Genomic DNA, 22,717 nt, shown 5'->3' on the forward strand with positions numbered 1-22,717 from the left:
GCTAAATGTAAACGCATGTCACAAACAAATGTTGTACGTTAGTCCATTTTGTAAAACCTCAATAAAATGCATAAAAGTTTGAGACTGTAATGAAACAAAGTGTTTTCTGAGAGTATGAACACATTTGCAAGGCTGTGTGTCTGTTCTATCCTAACTCTGTTTAGGCGAGTGGATCTTTCATGTTGGATCTTCAGTTTAACTGTGCAGCAGGATGCTGAAGGTTAAAAGGTTTAACTGCACTAATTGGCCACAGTCGCTGATGAAAGGTAGTTAACAAACAGGGATGCAGGAAAATGAAGAAATTAGGAGAGCTGGAAATGAAAACTTTGCTTAAGAAAGACAACGGATCATGTATAATTTGAACCAGTTAAGTCTTGTTTTTAACAAGGCCTAGTGTTTCTTTTGGAGAAGACATGCATGGCTGAATATATTTTCACTGGAATATGAAAAAAAAAATCATTTGCATTCATCTTTCCAGTTCAACTGATTTAATTATGCTATTTTCGCTGACTTTAGTCTTCTAGGACTTTTCTTTCTCTTTTTTTGGACATCAGCCACAGAGGAATTCCCTAGCAATCTTCCTGTTTTTCCCTGTCCTCTCTCTTTTCACTCTCAGCTGACATTGAACACGTACCTCCATAAACCACCCGGTGCTTAAGACTTTTCCCAAAGACTTTAACAATCCCGGCTGAGATCTCTCTGTCCGCCGCAGTCCCCCTCTCTCTATCTCACTTTACCTCTTGCTTTTCATCCCTCCCTCCCTGTCCGAAGACGTCCTCCCGGCCATCTGTCATGTTATGTTTATGGGCCCTTTTGCTTTTGTGTCCTGATGACCACTGTCACAGAGAGCTCCCCATTACCGATGCGGCCTGATGAACGATGTTACCCAGACACGCTGCTGACACCCCCGTGTCCTTGGCCGCAGAGACACTGCCTCTGTAGCAAGCTGGGGCCGGTAAAGAATGAGGACAGAAGGGGGCCTGAGGGAACCGGACTGAGGACCTGTCCGTCATCCTGCCGACGGGACGCTCATATTTCCTCCTCTGTTCTTTCCGCCATTTTTCTTCTTCCTTATCCAGCCAATTGAAGGCAGCCTTGGTAAGCATGGTGACAATGCTGTCATTAATCCTGAGCTGGTGAGTGGTGCCCTTGCCTTTCACCTGAATATGTATCTACATCCGCACAGATGCACTGAGGGATCCCCCTTCAAAAGTCCAAATAATGTCCCAAAGTCCGAGACAACCGACAGAGAGATGATAAATGACACGGAATATGATTTTTCTGTCAAGTTGAAATGTTTTTATCTCGGATTCAACATATTCAAAGGTAAAATGTTATTTCTTACCACATTTGTTTAGGTGTTGTTTTTTTTACATTTTAAATTTCACTTTTATTAAGAACTTGTACACATGTAGCCGTGTCTTTATAAAACGAATATCTCCATTACATTGTTTAAAATAATATTGTACACATGTTATTTTCAGAAAAGTTTTCGTCCACAGGAACCCGCACAAATCCACCCCTGAGCGTTGTTTTAAACATGCCAAACCCATAGGGGGCAGTGTAGCGCAAAGCTAAAACCTATGTCAACCAATCAGAATCCTTCAAAAACAACTGAGACTTCCTGTTAGGAATTTAACATGGCGCCAGGAGGTTTATTTGTGTGGACAGATTGATAGAGGTAGCTACTTTTAAGTAGCGTATTAGAATGTATAGATATTCAAACACAAGACGATATTGATTGGGAATCGTGTCAAAGCAGGTATGTGGATATTTTGAGACATTATTTGTCACAGACTCCGATGTGTGAGATCCCAAGTCTCCGTTTTCCCTTGTACACATGCAACGCGTATTTACGTGATTTCTTGATTTCTTCAAATGTTGCAGCAATCAGTGTAGCATAGGCCTAGTGAAACTGAACTCGGCTTAAAAAAGTGCAGTTAGTTTTTAAAAAAAAGATTTTAAAGAATCCAACACTTTTTAACACATAGGGCCATGTTGGTTTGGACAGCTTTTGTTTTCAAAAATGTAATGAAGTTACTATTTCAAAGCTGCTTTTTACATTGATTCAAGACCTGTGGTTGACATAAACACATGCCTGATGATCTAAAGCTTGTGTGCGCCAGAAAAAGCAGACACAGAAGTAAATCTGCACTGTATTACACATAGAAGGCCGGCCTCTCGAGTTGCATGAGTTCAATGTTCTTAGGACGATGTGAAATAAAACAGATATTTAACAGAGGAAGTTTTACTTTTACAGCTTTGTAGCATAATGTGAGCAATCTGTTGGACAAAATAAAAACCTCATTTAATCAGTGAGGCCCACAATCCCCCCACCCCCTCCACCCTCCCACCATTCCTTGCTGTCTCTTTGCGAACGTCTTTACTGGCCGGTAAAGCTGCTTATGAATTCTTAAGCAGATCACACTGATAATTGTATTTCATAACTGTCAGTTGTGCGAAGGCTGCCACTGTGCCCAGGAGCTATTTGTGTCTCCACAAACCTCCTCCTCCTCCTCCTCCTCCTCCACCCGGCTTTGTCCAACCCTCCCCAATCACCGGGGACGGGCCCACCGTCTCCAGCCCCGAATTACTCAATCAGGAGGACACATTTACAGATGACACCTTTATTACAATTAATCAGGGGAACTTGATTAAGAAAGTTATTCCTCCCCCTTCATTGAGACTCACACAAGTGGCGCACGCCGCATATTGTAATTTATGTCCCACTGAGCTCTCGAACCGCTGACGGACAGAAGAGACGACAGACTGCCAGGACGCACCGAGACACGCGGGGGATGTTTGCGTGCGGCGCAGTCGTGCGCGTGCGGCCGCAAACAAACACGTTTCCTGTCTCGTTCTGTCACGCGTTTCAAGTTTTGTTAAAAAAACAAAAAACAACAAAAAAAAAAAACAGTTTAATAAATGACTTTAATTGGATGTAGAGATGTGCTTGCAAAAGGAGGCATGAATATTCTGCTCCCTTTCTTCTTTTTACACACACGCGCACATACACCGTCCTGAATGAAGCCATCTCTTTACCTTTACTCACAGCTCCTGGGTCTGCTGTGGCTAATTAGTTGAGTGGGGTTTTAGGTTTGGTAATTAGGCAGGGGTAGGAGTGATGGGGGCTCGGGGAGTTGGAGAGCTGAGAGGGGTCTTGACTGACTTGCAGAGGGAAAGAAACTGGACTGTCTGGATGCTGGCAGCACCAGGCAGCAAGCCGGTGTCCCTGAGGCGCCTGGGAGGTAGACTACCGTGCCACACTACGGGGTGATGTCTTTGTTAGGTGACACATATAAAAGCGAAGGGTGGGGGGAGAATGTGGGAATAAAAAGGAAAAAAAGGGGGAATCTTTCAAAAACTTCCCTGCAACTTGAATAAGAAAAAATACAGCAGTTACTCAGGACTGATAATTTGAGAACCAGGAAAAGATGACTAACGTCACTCCAGTTACATAAACATATTCATGTTATGGTTTCACTAGTTGAACTCTGGGCTCACCGAACGACACAAAGAGATGCCAACACCCAAAGTTGAATGCCAAACTGTTCACACCCCTTCGATTATTTCCCTGTTTGTCATATCAGAATACACAAACGTTTGTCTTATTGGGATTTTAAGTAAAAAGTTGTGAAAATTTTTCACATGAAAGGAAACTACATGCTTTTAACATTTAAGAAAAAAACCTGAACAGTGTGGCATACATGGATACATAGAACCACATTTTTGCTGAAATTATGGCTGCACATCTTTTTGGTACATCATCAGTTTTGCAAACTGACATTTTTGTCACATTCTTTTTTGCAGATTGACCTTGAGAATTTATGCTGCCGATCAGATAGGAAGAAAAGCTTTCCCGCAGCATCATACTGCTACCACCATGTCCCATGTGAGTTCAGGTTAATGTGTAATGTGCATGTTCTCACAGCCTTTCATTTAAGTCTCTCTGTTGACTTGTCACCTGTTTTTTTTTTCCAGTCGTCTTCATGCTTTTTGTTTAGCAAAACTCATGCACTGAATTTATTTTAATGTGTCAGAGTAAAGGCTATTCAAATATTTAAATGGAGGAACTGTGAAAATCTCTTTTTATCCTTTCACTTCACAAATATTTTATATCATGTAATCCCCTGAAACCCTGATAAAAATATACATATATTTACATATATATGTATCATATCTGTTGAGGTTTTGGTTGTAATATGACAAAATGTTAAAAGGTTCGAAGAATGTGTAATGCTGCAAGATATTGAGAACATTTCACAGTAAAAGTGTAGCAAAGGTGTAAATCTTAAAATTCCACTTTTTTTTTAACTTACGGTTCACAACTTTTCTTCCCCTATAAAAGTAAATCTGAACATATCTTTATTGGGACTAATGCAAATTCCTTTTTTTTCCCCCCACGCACCACACACACACATTTAAGTGCAGTAGATTGAACTAAGCTTTACAGCCTGCTCGCTATCTTGAAACGATTCATATTTGCATATAATAGGCATAGATCTCTCCACCTGTTCCACTGTCGCAGTCTGCAGCAACACCTTCAGAAGGCCCCTCTCTATCTTTAATGTCTTGTTTACGCTCGGCGGCTCCACGCTGATTCGGTGTGATGCCAGTTAGCAGCCGAACGCAGCAACACAATCCAATTAAATAAAGAGTGTTGTCTCTTCAGGTTGCTGTGTGTTCTCTAATTGGGGCTGTGACTGCTCACTAATCAGCGGAGGTACAGGTAGGCCCCCGGAGGACGCCGAGACGAGGCCTCTCCTGTTAATTGTGGAAGACGCAGAACTTGGCCTCCTCCTCCTCCTCTTCTCTCCTTTGCAGTCCGGCTCTCGGATGCGGGCTGGACTCGTCCAAACATCTGCGCGCATCGTCACCTCTGTCACCTCTCGGAGCGGCTGGCGTGTAGGAGCTTGCTTTTGTGTTCTAACACCTGAACAAACAGGGGTGTTGCAGAGGGAACCTGTTGTGCGCAGTCAGAGTGATTCCCAGTGCTTCCATTTAATTATAGTCTTAAGGCTGCAGTTTAATTATAATTTTAGTCCCAAAAGTTGCTTGAAGCCTGGTTTGTTCTATAGTAGAAAGAACCAGTATCTTATGGCAAAAAAAAAAAAAGTATTCTAATTTGAGGTGTTTCTGAAGGCGAATGTTTGCAGGATGTTCTAAAAAAAAAAAGGACAAAATAAGCAAAAGCACTTTCCTCATATTTTCCATAATGAACCAACTCCAGCTTCAAAGACATCCCAGCCATTTATTGCTGCTGTATGAGTCTGTAAAATGTCGTCACACTGATTATTATTTACATGGAAAGTAAAGGTGGAAGGTAGCGCACCACCAATGATCTTCCTATGTGGAACGTACTAATAGAGCATGTAAAGTGTTTTGATGTTGGCATAGAATAGAAAAATAAATCAATTCAAAAATCTGTAACATCTATCATCCATCTGATTTCAACATATTAAAATACCTCAGCAACAGCTATTTCATTGACATTTTTGTTTCAGCTTAGTGTAGTTATATCGTGCTAACCATTTACTTTGGTGTTATCTTGGTCTATTAGTTATATAGAAGCCAGTGATTGTTTGCACGGCAAAATGAGGTTGGAGGATTCATCATTGATCATCCCCAGTGAAACAATTGCATAACACGTGAAGCATTTTCAGTCACAGTACGTAATTCTTTCATATAAAAGTACACAAAAAGCTATGGAGGGTTATAATGATTAAAATAAAGCCTTATATTTTAATTGGGAAAATAATTCAATTGTTCTGAATTGAAACACTTTACACGGTCTGTCTCAAAACGTGTTTTCTCGTAGCGATATCAGCAGTGGCGCAATTCCTCCTACCGTTGAATAAACGCCATCGTGCTAACAGCTGATTCAAAGGGGACGCAAAAACAAATATCCTAAAACAATTTCCATTAAAAAAAAGTGGCTTGCATTAGTTATTTACATAGAAGACATTTGCTGTTCATACCAGAAATTTTAACCTGGGCCTTTCTCTGACTAGCCTTTGGCTTCAACATCCAGGACCAACTCATCTGGATTTACACCATCACTTTACAGCTCAATGAAGACATCAAGAGTGTTTTCTACCGCAGGTAAGGTATTAACTACTGGAAAGCTTTTATGGGTTATACACTGTGGAAATTCTGGACGGTCCATTTCAACCGTGTTTTGACTTTTTCCAAACCAAAATGGCTCTGTCCTAGTGTGCTGCAGCATTTTGTTTTCTCCTGTTCTGTCTCTTTGAAAGTGGCAGCTTTTGCATGCTGGGGTCACACCTGTAACGCGTTTCACACTGAGTTGTATTTTTGAGCAGCCACCTGGATGAGGAAATAACGGGATCATAGAGCATGAAGACGACAGGGCCTTCCTGCCAAGAAAGAGCAGGTGTTTGTTTTTCGGCGGAACACATTAACACGAAACAGACTGTTCTGACATTCGAAGACTAATGTCACTACATAGCTTTAAAAAAGTCCAATCAGATGAGACGTTTGAAAGCTTTGGTTTGAGTGAAATGGACCGTTGTTTCGTGATCAACGGCGTGCGAATAACCTTGATAAGTAATTTTGTGCGCCTTTGTTTTGTTTTGGTTTTTTCCCCCAAAAAAAAAAAAAAAAAAAAAAAATAATGATAAAGAAATAAAACAAAATGTGTCAGGGGGCATTTTCTAAAACATTCACCTTAAGTGATTTTTTTTTTTCCCCCACTCAGTTTGAGGGAGAAAATAATGACATTTTCTAGTCCAACTACTGCTTAGCTGGACTAATTTATCCTTTTTATTTTTTTTGCTGTTATTACAAGCGGCTTCAGGGGCATGTGAATGAAAAGATTGATTGTGTGAACGCCGTTTCTGTCAGCCACAAACATGGCAATGAAATGCCGAGCGCACCTGGAGCGGCACTTGCTTTTGACAAGCTCGCACTAACGCCAAGCCCCCCCTCCCCTCTCTCTCCCACCATTACAAAAACTGTGAAGTCCATCATAAAATATTTATGGCAGATAAAGTAGTTGGGAGTGCTAAAAGCAAGCGCATTATGGGAGCAGGTATAAAATAATTCCAGAGGTAGGACTGTGGGGGAGGGTGGGTGACGTGGAGCAGAAGGAAGGTGAGGCACAATAACAGAAAACATGAAAATATTTCGAGAGGTTGAACGTGAGGGTTTTTGTTTCAGGACCTTGTTTCAAAAAGTTACAGGTGAAACTGGATACAGTGCAGAAAAAGACAATTCTCACTGCCTGACTTGAACTCTTGACTCAACTTTTCAAGTTTTAGTTCACCTGGGATTAGCAAAATTATTTCTGTTGGCTAAATGCAAGAATGTTTAATTTAAATTTTCTCAAATTCAGCTTTTATTTCTTTAGTATTTGCCTTTAAGACTGTATGACTTCAGTTAAATATTTTGGATTTCCTTCCACAATCTTCTTGCAATCGTTTTGACCAATTTCTCTTGACAGAACCAGTGAGCGAAGTCCGGTTAGTAGGCCGCCTCGCTGGCATTCAAAAAATATTGACCTGGTTGTTCTTGAGATGGTTTTTTTTTTCCTTTTTTTTTTAGATTGTTTAGATGTATAGTTGGGGTCCTTTTCCATTTGAAAGACCCATTTCAAATGGGTCCCATTTGACCCATATAAAATTATTTCCAAATGATATAATCTAATTTATGAAGTGCACCAGTCCCTCCTGTTGCAAAACCCCCACACAAGATGCCACCCGGTATACTCCACAATCAGGACAACTTTCTCAGGCAAGATCCCACTTTCTTCAAAATGTGAAAATATGTATGTCGGTAAAGTTAAGGTCTTTGTCTCTGAGGACAATTGCAGAGCTGGAGTTTCACACTGTGTTGGTACAGGACTCACCACCTTTCAACCAGCATCTTCTTAAGGTCTTTAGGTATTGTTTTTTGGGTTAACATGTTTATTTTAAACCAAAAATATGTTTATCTCTGAGGCACAGGACCCATCTCCTTTCTGGTGGTATGACTGGACATTCCTGTGGATTATGCTCGTGCAGAATTGTTTCAATAAATTAATATAGGACTTTCAGGCATCTGGACATCATCACCCAAGGACAGAACATCCTGTGGAGGTCCACACTTCTATTCCTTTTATCTTGGTTGAGTTTTCTTTTTTTTTAGACTTTTCTGCTATGTCACACAAGGAATGTTTCTTCAAAATATCCAGATGTATATCTCTATGTAATTTTGGTAAATCTGACTGTGTAACATTTTGTCTGATTTAATATCTATGAAAAAAGAGGTTGTCTTTTTACACAGCTGTAAGCTTGAGATACAAAATTATACAGGAATTTAGAGTGAACACTGTTCAAATCTTACAATCAGGAAAAAAAAAACTTTTTAAATGCTTAATATCTGTTTATTAATCATTCTTTATTGAGCTTTATCAAATATCTTACGAAAATAGAATCTAAGTTTTGAGGCCACATAAAGTTATTCAGATTGATTTGATTTTAGTGCATCAATAAGGTAAATCACAGCTTGCTATCTCCAACATTTGGAGGTGCCACCTCTACCACAACCTTGCCCAGGTTTTTCCCAGCATACATGTAGTCCACTGCCCTGAAAACTGATTCCAGCCCCACAAATCTGCCCTCCTGCGTCATATCCCCACAATCCACCTCACACACCAGCTCCCCTTTGGCAAACATCTGCATCATGCTGGTCAGGGCCTCCTTGTAGTCCCCGAGGAAGTGGGGTAGGAAGAACCCCCGGACACTGGCCGACTTCTGGAGCAGCTTGACTGGCAGCGTCCCTCCCTTGAAAGGTGGGATGCCCGACGCGGTCTGGTAGCCCGAAATGAAGCCGATCACTATCAGTCTGCCCTTAGTGGCCAAGCTGTTCACAGCGAGCTCCAGGACGCTTCCCCCCACGGACTCGTACACCACGTCTACGCCCTGCGGGTACTCCTTCCTCAGCGTCTTGGCGAGGTCTTTCTTGGCATAGTTGATTGGCTTGTCGCAGCCGATGGATTTGAGGAAGCCTGCTTTCTCGTCAGACGAACACGTCCCAATCACGTGGCAGCCGGCCCGTTTGGCGAACTGCACGGCGAACTGTCCCGTTCCTCCAGCAGCCGCTGTGACCAGGACGGTCTCACCCTTAGCCAGGTCGCCGAGGCGCTTCAGGGCGATGTAGGCTGTGGCGCCACTCACCAGCAGGGTGAGGAACTCCGGCTTCGCCGAGGGAACGGGTATGCTCTCCTTGGCTGGGACTACCGTGTACTCCGCAAACGCGCCGCTGCCGAAGTAGGCCACCGTGTCCCCGACGGTGTAACTGGAGCTGGCGCTGAGGCCAAGGCCTACGACCTCGCCGATTCCCTCAAAGCCGGCGTCAAAGGGGGGCTTCACCGAAGGGTCATAGCGGCCTGCAGAGTAGTTGATATCAGAGGCGTTGATTCCCACAAAGCTGAAACACAGAGATGCAAAGGTTTATTGTGTAAAAGGTGGGAGAAAAAGACAGCTGCAGCCTGGTGTGGCAAGTTAAAAGCTTGACCTAAAATGCCTCATGGGATCATAAATGTAGGGATATAATTCCTGAAATTCTGCACGAAGGTTAAGACTCGAGTCTTGTTCTGTTGGGCAAAACACTCAGGTTTGTTTTGGCAATACCTCTGGTTTTTTCCCCCTAGAAAAGAGCAGTCCTGTACCGACAGGACCAGGCTCATATCATAAAACACATTAAATGATGTCATAATTTATTGTCTTCAGAGACACCCGCAACACAACTGAAACTGTTTTTATTTTTATTTTGTTGGTTTTTTTGTTCAATCAGAAGACAGTCGCTTTATGCCTCAACACGAAAAGGCGGCGGTTTTCATCTTACTTTTTGTAGCGACGCTGGGAACAAATCTGGGAGAAAAGGAATGTATAAATAAATCATTTACTGTCTTTTAGAGCGGCGGCGCATGCTGGGCCTCATTACTGTGCATGTCACACGTGTACTTTGAGCTTGTAGATAATGCTCCTGTGGTTTATAGATGGGTAAAGATGATATAACAAAACGCCTTCATTCGACTCCTTTTTTTTTAACATCTGTGGGATCAGCTGCCTCACAGACATAATGTGGTTTTATTAAAGAGGAACAATTATTTGGATTTACACAGATAGAAAATACTGAAGCTTTTTAAGTTCTCATTGATATAAATATACAGATTATTTTGGAAATGAAGCCTGAATCTGTTAAGCCTGCAGCTTTTGAAATTGTGTGGAAAATTCAACTGCATTCAGCAAGATACTGTGCTTGAAAATTGTTTCTTTTTGTGGCAAACGTGATAGCGTTGATGTAGAGGTTTGCTGACAGAAACAAAAACACAAAAAGAAAAGTGTTAAGACATTTAAGGTACACTGATCATTTACACATTAAAATTACGGTTTTAAAACCGCAAAATTTCTGTCAAGCCATTTCTAGGATTTTTGAATGAGATGCCCCAGGCCGTAATGGAGCATGGAGGAAGACAGTGCTGCCCCTCCTCCACCTACTGCTGCACACTGGTAGTCAGACGGCTGTCAAGTAGACTAGTGTATTTGTGAGATATGTTCGGAAACATTTTCACTTGCAAAAGACCACAGTCGTGGTGTAGGAACTAGTAAAAGACGAGCACAAATCACTTTTATTGTGGTATTGCACGTTTTCAAACAGATTTTTAGTTTTATTCTTTGCTGCTGTTGATAAAGTGAAACTGTGGCGTTTTTATCAAAGGTAATGGCACCCACAGAATCTCACACCTAAAATGTGTGAGGCAACCAAAGCTAGATGTTTAGATGCACTAAAAACTTAACTTTTTAAAAAAATATATTTTATATATTACAATAAAACTAATAATACTGTCACATATCAGATATAACATGTCATCAGAAAAAAGACTGAATGAACTCTGTAAAGATGTCTTTTAGGGACAGTTTCGGTATAAATGTGTGTTTTTGGGGGCAAAATCAAATCCTAAGGAATACAGATGCAATGATGCTTTTTGCAAGGCAATGTCACCTCTTAATTTTACTTTAAGGTCTGATTTGCTGATTTGTATTTTGTGCAATTCCATTTTTTAATTTATTTTTATTTTTATTTTTTACGGCTTTAAGACACAAATGGGATTTCATGGCACTTGATTGCGATTGTGGTTCTAAATGAAACAGGCTAAAGAGATATGATTCAAAACATGTCTCTTTTTGGCTGATTTACTGGTTAGCTAAAAATCTGTTGTAGCTCAGTCTGAGACAGACTTGCTTGGTCTGTTTGATGGGCAAACATGATTTGTCTCATGCTTATAATGAATAAAAATGAAAAAAAATTAAATAAATTACAACCGTTATCTGATCTCTGAGAACTGTGTCCCAATCTTTCTGCATTGTGCACAGAAACCAGAACAGTGTGACAGTATTGTTTTTACACAGAGAAGTGCCTCTGAATGAGAAATGCACTTCAGTTTTATCAGAAGTTGTCACATTTACTGCTTAAATGTCTTACAGGGAAAAAAAAAATCCATAAACGGAGCTTTAAAAACAAAGAAAAATTAAGAAGTAAAAAGAGTACTTGAGGGGTATGTGTAACTTTATTCATAATCTAATATCACCTTTCTCTTTCTTGCTCATATCTTTGTTTTAGGTTTGTACTCCACCACATGGTGTGCACAGATCGAAGACAATTCGAACACACACTCTGTAGAGATCGCTGCAGATTAAAAACATCCCGCTGCACTGGCTTTGATATTCAAGATAAAATTATTACAACTCTCTTGCAGCTTTAGCTGATTCTCCAGCTCCAGTCAGAGGCAATCTATGAAAACGATGAAAGCTCTCCCTCTAAAAATTCATCACCTGCTTCAAATTTTATACAATTTCTACCTCACAAGCTGCACCGATCAATCGGCGTAAGACTGGAATCAGCCTATTTCCCCTTGTTGATTCACAAATCTGGAGCTTTCAATTCCTACATCTGTTGAATTCAAAACTTCCATCGACATCAAGGAAGCAACAGCAATTTTGTCCTTATAATCTTCAGAATAAAAGAGGTTGGAATGGGTCAAAAATAAAGGCAGGAAAAACCTGATCAGTGCATCTCTGCTCACAAGCTAACCAGGTTCTAATGCAGAACATTTCACACTCGTTTATGTTTAGCCTAATGAGGGGAAAAAAGACTTTTTATGGAGAGAGAATAGAATAATAAACATAAACCTCATCAGACTGTCCGTACAGTCGGTAGTGGGGTAGTAAATAAAAAAAACAGAGGAAAAATACAGAAAATCAAGCATTATAAAGTATGTTTTTATTCCTACATTATAGTAGGCAAATGCTTAGTTTAATGCTGCTTGTGCATTCAGGTGCAATCGGTGCTGGTTTGTGAGGAAACATGTGCCTGATTCCACCCAAACACACTGCTGCTGCTCTGAAAGGGAGACATGATGCTGCAGCTCCAGCGCCACGTAACACCGCATCTCCTTCTCCATCATCTCCTGATGGCAGTCTGAGCCCCCCCACCGACTTTCTGTGTGTGCAGGTTGGTGACGTAGGGAGACAGGAGGACAGAGAGAGAGAGACCGAGAGGGAGAGATGGATTGATAGACAAATGCAGGGAGGGCGGAACTTGGAGTAACTGTGTTTTTCTCTTTTTTTTTTCTTTTTTTTTTTTTTTTGCCATCTCGTGATGATGATAGTGCTGATGATGATCGCGGTCGCCGGATTTGAGGTAAGCGGAGAGCTTTCTGTAACTTCCCCCCAACAATAACAGTGATAGATCAGACACCGTATCGGTCATCTCCCCCGGAACCCCTCAGCCCACCCCACCGCCTCACTCCATACCCCACCTCCCCCCCGGCAACAACTCACCGATTCCGGACGAGGAGCTCTGCGTCTCCGGGCGTCGGAACGGCGACGGTCCGCACGCTGACGGCCTCTCTGAAATCCTGACTGAGCTTGGTGACGACCAGCTTCTTCATGCTGCTCGGTATGGAGGAGCCTTTGAAATCCATGAAGTGCGCCGAGTAGGACGTGTCGATGATGAAGCGCCTCGGAACCGTCGGGCGAACTCCGGAAAGCGCGTCGGTGGCGCGTGCAGCGGGAGCCCGGCCGACGAGCGACCCGGCTGCTCTCCTCCCTAGTAGCAATAGCAGCCGCGGCGGCGACGGGCTGGCCATGGCTCCGAATTGTGGCAAAGTTCACGGAGCAAACTTGCCAGTAATAAGCCCCACTGCCATTAGCCTGCGCTACAGGCTTTTTTTTCTTGCCCCTCTGCGCATTGCGCGGCGCGCGCAGATCAGATCAGGCCGGGCTGAGCCGCAACAAACGCGTTTCAACGAGTAAAAATAAATAAACCACGCCGCGCTTTTGCTACGCAGTATCTACAGCCAAAACCACGCTCTGAATGTGTATGTGTGTGTGTGCGTGTGTTTTATTGGGATTAAAACGCAGCACCGCCGCAGCTCAGTGGGGAAGAGGCACAGCAGCGCCCCTGACTTGTCGGAGTCCCCTCCCCTTTCCCGGACACACACAGCATTCACTTCCTAGTACATGCAAAGGTGAAACGGATCAATTCACACAAATCCCAACGTATCCCCTCCGCACACACATCATCCACAAATTAATTGTAACATCTAAAATAATAATAAAAGAATATGTAATTTGCAAACGCCCTCCAGTTTTGCCTGTCAGTTTGTGTGGGTACACCTGTAACCAGAGCTTTCTCACTGGCGATTCGTGGAATTTGCATGTTTTCATTTCGCTATCATCTGTTGTCATCTGATCTTTTCTGGAAGCAACGGGGTTGTTGTTCTCTCTCTCGCTCTCTCTCTCTCTCTCTCTCTCTCTCTCTCTCTCCCTGTCTTGGAAGTCTGCCCGACTTTTGTAAGGGGTGGCAAAATGAGGGTGGAATGTGTAAGAAGAAGCAACAATGACATTTCAGGAGTGCTATCAATATGTTACGACAAATATTAAAGTGTAACCACCCTCCCATGTGAAAGCATATACCTTGTCCCGACAAATTTTGAAAAATTCCAGAAAGTGGGCGGAGCCAAATGAGACTGAGGGGCAAGGTCGAGGGTAAGTGCAGTTAGCACTGATGCTAATTTATACATTTTATCACCATTTTGTGACGGTCCAGACACCTCTAGTGACTTTTTAATCAAAGACCAACAAGTGACAAATCTAGTGACTTTTTCTGTGTTAAAGACTTTTATGGACAACGCTTTGCAATTCAGCTGCAACTCTTCTTTGTCGAGAATAAGCATCAAGAGCTAGCATAAGCACCGTTTTAAACAAATGGTAGAATTCAACTTTTTAGCTGCTGTCTGACCTCAGGAGACCACTCCTGAGACGGTTTTAGACAAAAATAATGCAGAATTAAACATGAAAATGTCAACATTTGCACAGTAGTAAAAAGATAGAACCCTAAATAACTTATTTTGACAGTGCTGGGAAATAAAAGGTTGATTTAGGGGTTAGCTACACTTTTAAATAAAACCCAATACACTTTAGTTATGTTTTTAACTATAGCAAAAATCAGATGTTTTGATAGCACATGCTTCCTCAATCCCTGGAACATTTTGTGACAAGAATTTTGGAGCTAGCGCAAATCTCATATTTCTCCCATAAAATTTAAAGATTTTTAAAAACTTTAACAACTAAATATTATTTATATTAACTATAGTGCAAAACATTAGAACTTCTAATAGTTGATTCATTTCTCCAACTTTCTTAGTGTTTTATAGCCTCCATATTGGATACTGTTTGGCACTGGCAATGCCTAAAAAACCCTTAGAAATTATCTGGCAGTCGTTGGCCAGACCGTCTTTCATGCATAGTAATTTTTCTAAATATTAATTTAAACTAGGAAAAGACATGTTAGAAATAGTTGTAACATATTTATTCTTGCAGTTATCACAGCACAATGTTATCTAAATTGTATTATTGTTTTAGATTTTTAGGGGTTCCATCTCACCCACCTTACCTTATCAAAACTTCCCACTGCCACCCCTGCAGATACTAAAGAATTTAATCATCCAAATTTTCTTAGAACATTTTAAGAAGAAGAAAAAGCACAGCTTATAGCATAAGTCAGGTGATAACACAGCTGGCAGGACAAGATGAGAACACTTCCATGAATCTCCAGTAGTGCCCCAAGCCTGTTGTTCACCCCCCCCCCTCTAGACAGTGTTGCTGTGTACGTTTGCTTCTATGGTTTTATGAGATAACTTTGAATAAGGTGCAACATATATATATATATATATATATATATATATATATATATATAATAATTATTATTATTATTTGCAGCAGCAGCACAATAAAGCTCTTTTTTTTTTCGGGTGCCTCCACCATTCTCGCTGTCCCCTTTTCCAAACTTTCTGGACGCAGCCCTGCCTGGATGTAAGTTTGGGTTCCAAAAGACTTCCATTTGTCTCTAAAACGGAGGTTTAGTATTTTTAAAGCAAGAGGAGAGAGAGAGAGGGAGGAAGAGAGAGAGAGAGGGAGAAAACGAGAGAGAAAGAGAGAGAGAAAACAAGACAATTAAAAAGATTGACAGGTAGGCTCCTCTGTCAGGGGTGACGCTTGCGGAGAGGGGAGGAGTAAAAACTGTAGCAGGAAAAGCCACTCGATGCGTCTGTCTATCAGTTGAGACTGTCTGAAACAGCTTCCAGATCCACCGCGTTTCCCCCATTTTTTCCCACCTCCTCTCCTTTCGGGAGAGCGACCTCGGATCAGTCCCCTGGAGTTTCTTTCTTCTTCTTCTTCTTCTTCTCCTTCTTCTCCTTCTTCTTCTTTCTAAAAGACGCAGACGTTTTTTCGCTCCTGTCGATGTGATCTGATCAGATCTGATCTGATCCGAGTGTTTTCTTTTTTATATATATTTTGGGGGTGGGGGGGCGAAGCTCGGATGCGCCTCTTCACCGCATGAAGCTGAGATCCTTAAAATAAAGAAAAACCACACCGACTCTGACCGAGATGAGGCGTGGAAATTATTCGCACCACTCTTAAAACCGTAAGTACGAGAGTGCATGTCTCAGTTTATTGTTCCCCTGTTTCTCTTTTTCCTTCTTCTTCTTTTTCTCTCAAATGGGAGAGGAGAGGAGGGGAAGGGAAAAGTCTCCGCCGGACGGCTGACGCTGGATCCGGGCTGAGGTGGTGTGCAGGGGACGGGGTTGACATGAACCCATCTTAACGCCTTGCTCTCTGTCTGTTTTCTTCCTTTCTTTTTAGGTGTCTGGGTAAAGAAAAGAAGGAAACGGGAGCAGGAGTGGAGACTGCTCCCTCACATCGGACCTTATTTGTTTGGTGAAATCACCCTTTTATATCTAAATATATGTAGTTTGGCGTGCGTAAAAAGGCGCAGCAAACTATCTCTCCCCCCCACCCCATCAACCGGGACTAGAGATTATTATAGGGGGATTTATTTTTTCCACACACAAAAAAAGGAGTGAACTGAAAACTTAATTTTTTTTATGCTTTATTTTTTCTTTATTATTATTAACACTGTAATTGTCTGATTTTTTTTTTTATTTTATTTTTTATTTTTATTGCCGGCCAATGAGAGAAATGAAGGAAGATGATATTTGATGGACACGGAGGTTTCGGGAGCTGGCCGAACCCTCAGTTTCGCTGAAGCCGACCCCCAGCCATCATCCACATCCAGCAGAGAAACGAGAAGCCTGGTGCTTTTTTTTCTTTTTTTTTCTTGAGCCTCAGAAAAGGGATGATTCCTCAAATCTGATCAGACTTTGACTCGTCCTTTTTTTTTTTAATACATAAATTAAATAAATATTCCTGCATGAGAAGCTCCGTGGAAGGTGACGGTCACTATGCCGAGGAGAAAGCAGCAAGAGCCGCGGCGATCAGCAGGTACAGCCCGCTCCTTCCCTTCTAAACCTTTCTTCTTTCTGAAACAAGTCACATTTCATTTTTGTTTCCACGTTTTAGTAGGTTATTAGTTGTTGAAAAAAAAAAAAAAAAAAAAGAAACACATTTCTAATCCGTCCGTCTTGTCACCCGTGACTCACATTAGTTTGGATAAAGTGACCCAAACTGCGCAAAAGACGCACAGATCCGGCCACCTTTTTCACCCCCCCCCTGGAAACTTTTAAGAATAGTGAGATAAACTAAATGGTATGTTGTTGTGAGGATAAAAGCGGGGAGGGGAGTTTAGAGGTTTTGAGAGTGAGTGAGTAATGATGAATAATTGACACAGAGAGTCGGTTTTTCCCCTCTCTCTCTGTCTCTCTCTCTCTCTCTCTTTTTTTCGGTTTTATTAGAAGATTGCCATCCTTGATTTGATGCGTGATTGATCGCCTGTCATGTGGCACTCTTTGATCTGTTCATCCCCGATAAACATCAGTAAATCCCCTCCATGAAGGCTGCAGCGTTGGCCGATCAGACACACGTGAAGACCGTCTGTTTTATTATTATTATTATTATTATTATTACTATTATTGCATGTATTTTTTTTTATTTAGGCCAAAACAATCTTATAAAAGTTGGGAATTTAGTATAAAAAACAGGGCTAGAAGCATCCGCTTGTTTATTTTGATGTGCATGTGAAAGTGTAGGACTAATAACTAAACCACAGAGTGAAATCATTTTGCTGCAGTCACTCTGTTTATGTGAATATTTGTAATTTCGGCGACAAAAACAAAAAAAAATATTAAAATAGAAAAACAGTAGAAAACCCACAATTTGGAAAGAGTCAGTATAAATCAGTGCAAAATGAGGTGCACCCATCTGATCTCAGTAAACACAGCATTAGATGAATCTGAAGTTGGCACGTGTGTACAAAAATAAAAAAATTATATTGGCGTCTGTTGTGATGGTGGTTCTGCACTTTGATGGCCACAGGTAGGAAAGATCTCCTGTGGCGTTGTGTTGGTGCTTCTAAGTGGAATCAGTCTTTCTCTCCTGTGGTTGGCCAGCCCATTTTGCAGTAGGGTGTATGCACTTCTTTTTTTTTTTTGTTTCTTTCCAGACACAAATAAGAAATTTCTCTTCCGGATTAATCCCACGCTCCCAGCTAGAGCAGATATACCCGTATGCTGTGATGTTTAGCAAAGTGACCAGCTGATAGAAGCAGTTATTGGGAAAAAGGACCCCACAAGGTTGACATGTACTAGTTTGGATTTGGATCTGAATCCCCCCCTACCACCACCAACCATCACCCTCCCACCCCCCTCTGCAGCCTTTAAACAAATGTAAATGAGTGACAGGGGCTTTTCTACCTCTGTGCTAATGAGGCTGAGCCTTTGAAGTTAGGCATTAACAACTGCAGCGAACAAAAGACAGTTACAGAATTTTAAAGAGATTTTTTTTTTTTTTTTTTTTTAATATGACGTGCAGAGCAGGTCGAACGGGAGGCCCGGCCGCCGAGGACTTTGAACTCAGCGGGTTTTATCATTGTGATGATGTTGAGGAGGAGGAGGAGGAAGAGGAGGAGAGGGACTGTGAGATGGAGACGATTCTCCGACTGAACAGTCTTCCTGGAATCGCTGGGCCACACTGGGAAGCCGGGGGATTCGGATTTCCACTTCCAGGGCTCGCTGTGCTTTTCCGCGCGTGGTTTTCGAGCGTTATGAAGAGGGAAGCATGCGTGACGCGACACCGCCGTGACCTCCCCGCCCCCTTCTTTTCCTCACATCGAAAACGCACACATAAACGCCACCCATCCAGCTAAGCGTCCGCCGGGAGCCGCAAACATCACGGCTCGTGACGGTTGATCAAACGGAGGGTCTTCCTCCGTTCTCCCAGGAAAATGAAAGTCCAGATAGGACTTCCACTTGTACTTCACACACTCACACACACACACACACACACTCACACTCACACTCACACACTGTAGTCTGGCCTAATGCTCTACTGGGAGCTGCCACTGACCTGTAGCTTCCTCCTTGTGTGCCACATCTCAAACTGCTATCGGTGGCGAAAATCAGACGTCACATGATTTTAAAAAAGAAACAAACAAAAAAAGAGTTTTGGGGCAGATTACTATTAATTCCACACCCACATAAATCATATTATGTTGGTATTTACATACAGAAAAGATTTTATAACGTTTTACTGTCAAGTTGCTCAAACTTTTATGAGTAGATACATTTACTACACTATATTTTTTGCGTTTTCTCTGCAACTCGAATATAATTTTTTGCTACATATCAAATAAGAAATTTGCATCACTTTTTTTTTTTTTGAAGAAATCTATATTTTTTTTACAAAACTTTTCAAAATATTCAGGGTCTCTGTCTCAACGCTTTGGAGTTAAAGGGAGGCGAAACAAACGAACATGTGGGCCCTTTCGTTTTCGCCGGGGCAGAGCCGGATCCTGTCGCAGGGTTTTTACCGAACGCGTTCCGTTACTTCCGTGACCCTCCGATCCCGGAAGTGTCGTCCTCCTGCTCAGCGTGACACCTTGCGGCCGTCCTTCCCTCCCTCCCCTTCCTTCTTCCCTCCTTCCCCGGCGAACCACTTTGTTTTCGAGGCGGCGAAGACGAGGGACGAGCGGAGGACGGAAAAAGGAGTGGCTCTGCCTTTCATCCGAGGCGGTTCTCGGATCGGCTCAGATCAGATAGTCACTGCTTCGTCTTTTGAAACACGCTGGTTAATTATAAGACAGAGAAGTGTGTGTGTGTGTGTGTGTGTGTGTGTGTTCAGCTTGGAAAGGGTGGATAAGGGGTGCTTGTGGTGCCGCTGAGACGGAGGGAAGTAGGGGGATCTGTGTGTGTGTGTGTGGGGGGGGCGTGGGTGTTGGTGGATGTAAGGTTGCTTCCTGTTGGCTTCATTAGAGAGAGCCCTAATTATCTGCGGAGCTGATGGATTTGTGACAGGTCCTAACGATTAATGCTGACAAATTCAGTAAGGTGTCAAGTCCGCAGCTGCCTTGATGTAATCAAGTTGATATTATACAGTCCCCGTAGCCCCTAGTGCAGCACCGACTCAATTTACCAGTGCAGGTGACAAATGGACTTTGCTACCTGACTAATCACGTCAGGAGACAATGCCAATTAATGACCTCGGCGTGCCCCCCCACCCGTCTTTTACTCCCACCGTCCCCATAAGGTCGTAATAAGAGAACCTGGACCTGCTCCGACATGTACCAGCCCTTTTTTCTGTTTGCACGTTAGATACGATTTTGCTTTTTTCTTTCTTTAAACGCCGTGACCATTTCCACAAAAAAAAAAATCCCCGCCGAAATGTTCCTCTAAGTCGCCATCGTGGACGTTTTCCATATTTATTGATATTATTGTTATTTGTCAATGACACGGTTCAGGCCTCTTGGTGTATCAACTCGCCGAAGCGGTCCTGAGAGTCGTGTTTTATGTTTTTTTTTCTTAACGTTCTAGACATCCTGTGGGGGAGCTTTTTACGTTTTTCACATGTGTTGCTTGTAAATCAAAACAGTTTCCATGTACTTCAGCTGAACACACACACACACACACACACACACACACACACACATGAGCTCCCTCTCTCCAGCCAGCTCACTGAAGGCCTCCGGTTTATTCCGACCCGGAGAATCGCAGTGCCCAGGGATTAATGATTTTGCATGTTCGGGGCGGATCAGATTACACGGTGACCTTTGTGCTCCCGGTTGACGACGCTGTTATGTGATAGTCCTCCCCTCAAAATAATCAGCAGGTAGAGATTTATGCCCACCCACCCTACACACACACACACACACACACACACACACACACCACCTTTCTGATTTAATTGCTCTAAATACCTGTTTTTGTTTAGTTTTTTTTTTTTATTTGACCAACTACTTCCTGCAAAAATCTGAAAAGGAATCTGGAGGGACTTACAATTTCAAAGGCTTCACAGTGTCTGAGTCAACTGTTGGTGTTTGAGCTTTGCCAAAAAAAAGAAAAGAGAGGAAAAGTGCGTGTGCGTGTGCGTGTGTGTGTGTCTGTGAAAGAAGCAGAAACAGCCGGGACCATGAGTGTGTGTGCCTCAGTGCTGACCGGTGTCAGTTTTCCTGGAATGAATAACTCAAACGAGCGCAGCGGCGACCACACCAACTTAGTCATCCTCTTTAGCACGGCCAGCCTTCGCTTCTCATCCCCACCCTCCCCCCTCCTGCCTCCAACCACCGCCGCCATTGCCTCATTGGACCAGGAAAAAGAGCTGGAACGGTCAGGGTTTTCTCTCGTCTAGCATATTTTTAGCCATTTCCAATCAAAAGCCTTGAAAAAACTGGGACCACCTATTGATCCCCCCGCTGCCTGTTCGGTTTGTACGCTTCCGGTGTGTTCCACACACCCTCTGAGTTCGTGAGTGTGAGTGTGTGTGTGTGTGTGTGTGTTTGGCACAGCGAGAGCTTGCGGCGCTGTACTTAGCAGGTGGGCTTCAGCTGACCTGGTCAATAGCTTTTTTTTTTTTTTTTTTTTTTTTGCTCTTGCACCGGCCTCTGAAAACGATAGTTTAAATTTACATCTGGGATTCTGGGGGGTCGGAGGTCAAACATGCTCAGCTTGCTCCTTTTTAATGCCTCAAGTAACCACATGTGCCTTTGCAAGCCATGGACTAGAATGAGATCATGGCTGTGTGTCAACCTTGAGTAAAAATATCACAGTATCACAGCACTTACACAGAGATTTTATTTGAAGCAAATTGTTTTTACACCTGCATAAATAATATAACATAGTGCTTATTAAAGTCCTAATATAATACACTCATTGTTACCTTGATGTTTAAAGACCACAAGCCTGCATTCCGCTGCTTTACAGATATGTAGCTCGCGTCTTGTCGGATGTTAGCATAAGTGACAAGCGACAGATTCTTTTCCACCAAATCTGGTTCCGTTGTCGCCTCCTTTCGACCAGCTGACCATGGGGAAGGGGCGTCACCCTGCCGGTTACTGCTCCTCCAGTTCGAGGAAAACCCCACGCTGACACCTCGTTAGCAGGATTTTGAACTTTAAGAATGGCGTAATGGAAAAATCGAAGCTAACTTTCTAGAACCTCGCTTTTAGTTGATAACAGGCGTACGCCACTTCAGTTAACGTTTGTCAGAGCTCTTCTTGTTAGCAAACCACTAAATTAAGGCTGTTGCATGCAGCGCCATTACTAGCGAAGGAATCATTTTCAAGAACACTGCCTTGGTGAACGGTGATCAGCTTTCAGATCTGTCTCAAAGGCTGCATTTATAGCAAATGTGTGGCCTTTATTGCCACAAAGATCACCCTGTTTATGTGTAATTATACTTAAATGATGCATTGTTCTTTAGTCCTTCCAATCCCAATTGTTGCAGATAAAATGTCATATAATGTGACATTTTATCACAGTTTTCTGTGAGGCAGCTGATCCTGTAGATTCAAAAAAAAAAAAGGGGGGGGAGTCAAAGATGCAGTTTTGTTGCTATCTTCACCCGTCCCAAGCTTTTAAACCTCAGAGCACTTTTCAATTCATCATCCAAAAATGGGGGATGACACAACTGGAAACCTACAGAGACGGGCAGAAAACTCTTGCGCTTCCTCCTCGAAGGATGGCACGTTGAAAAATGTTTGTGATTTTTCACAAATTTTATTTTGTCGGTAATCGGCCCGTGCTTAACTCTAAGGCTTGCTTTGGTATTCTAACCTAAAGTCAGCATAGATAAATAATCAAACGGGAAAAACAGCTAATCTTGAGGTTTCTCCATTCACGTTAGTTTTCACTGTTACATCTTAACGCCAGATTTTGTCTTTTTCTTTTTTTATATTTCTTTACAATTCTTTTTCGGGGTGT

At 42.4% G+C, this 22,717-nt stretch overlaps 2 protein-coding genes and 1 long non-coding RNA gene across 5 annotated transcripts in view; 2 read left to right on the forward strand and 1 right to left on the reverse strand.

Annotated features, from left to right (window-relative positions):
• The first annotated feature begins 1,420 nt into the window (after window positions 1-1,420).
• LOC107832908 (uncharacterized) lies at window positions 1,421-5,923 on the forward strand. The gene is made up of 2 exons (XR_001663230.1): window positions 1,421-1,762; window positions 3,811-5,923. It is a non-coding gene; the product is annotated as an uncharacterized LOC107832908 (long non-coding RNA).
• Window positions 5,924-6,786: 863 nt separating this feature from the next.
• On the reverse strand, window positions 6,787-14,600 carry LOC103143008 (zinc-binding alcohol dehydrogenase domain-containing protein 2). The gene is made up of 2 exons (XM_007559406.2): window positions 12,846-14,600; window positions 6,787-9,429 (listed from the first exon to the last, which is right to left on the reverse strand). The coding sequence occupies exons 1-2, from the start codon at window positions 13,151-13,153 to the stop codon at window positions 8,499-8,501; spliced, it is 1,239 nt and encodes a 412-aa protein (XP_007559468.1). The 5' UTR covers window positions 13,154-14,600; the 3' UTR covers window positions 6,787-8,498.
• The window catches only part of tshz1 (teashirt zinc finger homeobox 1), a 61,614-nt gene continuing 51,186 nt past the window's right edge, over window positions 12,290-22,717 (forward strand). Inside the window, exons 1-3 of one of the 3 annotated variants that reach the window (XM_016675835.1) lie at window positions 12,290-12,516; window positions 12,674-12,705; window positions 16,212-16,850. In XM_016675835.1, the coding sequence (XP_016531321.1) occupies window positions 16,811-16,850 (40 nt within the window). In that variant the 5' untranslated portion in view covers window positions 12,290-12,516; window positions 12,674-12,705; window positions 16,212-16,810. Of the gene's footprint in view, window positions 12,706-15,354; window positions 15,994-16,211; window positions 16,851-22,717 lie in introns of those variants that run through there. The other 2 variants (XM_016675787.1, XM_007558956.2) reach the window with 2 other exon arrangements.

Source organism: Poecilia formosa, unplaced genomic scaffold (assembly GCF_000485575.1).
Source record: "Poecilia formosa unplaced genomic scaffold, Poecilia_formosa-5.1.2 Scaffold0, whole genome shotgun sequence".
NCBI lineage: Eukaryota > Metazoa > Chordata > Actinopteri > Cyprinodontiformes > Poeciliidae > Poecilia > Poecilia formosa.

What these genes read in the sequence shown, in the direction of transcription:
- LOC103143008 (XM_007559406.2), bottom strand. Translation starts at nt 13,153, where the DNA reads ATGGCCAGCCCGTCGCCGCCGCGGCTGCTATTGCTACTAGGGAGGAGA. An exon ending in GAGCTCCTCGTCCGGAATCG is followed by an intron (nt 9,430 to 12,845) that starts GTGAGTTGTTGC and finishes TCTGTGTTTCAG; the next exon opens with CTTTGTGGGAATCAACGCCT.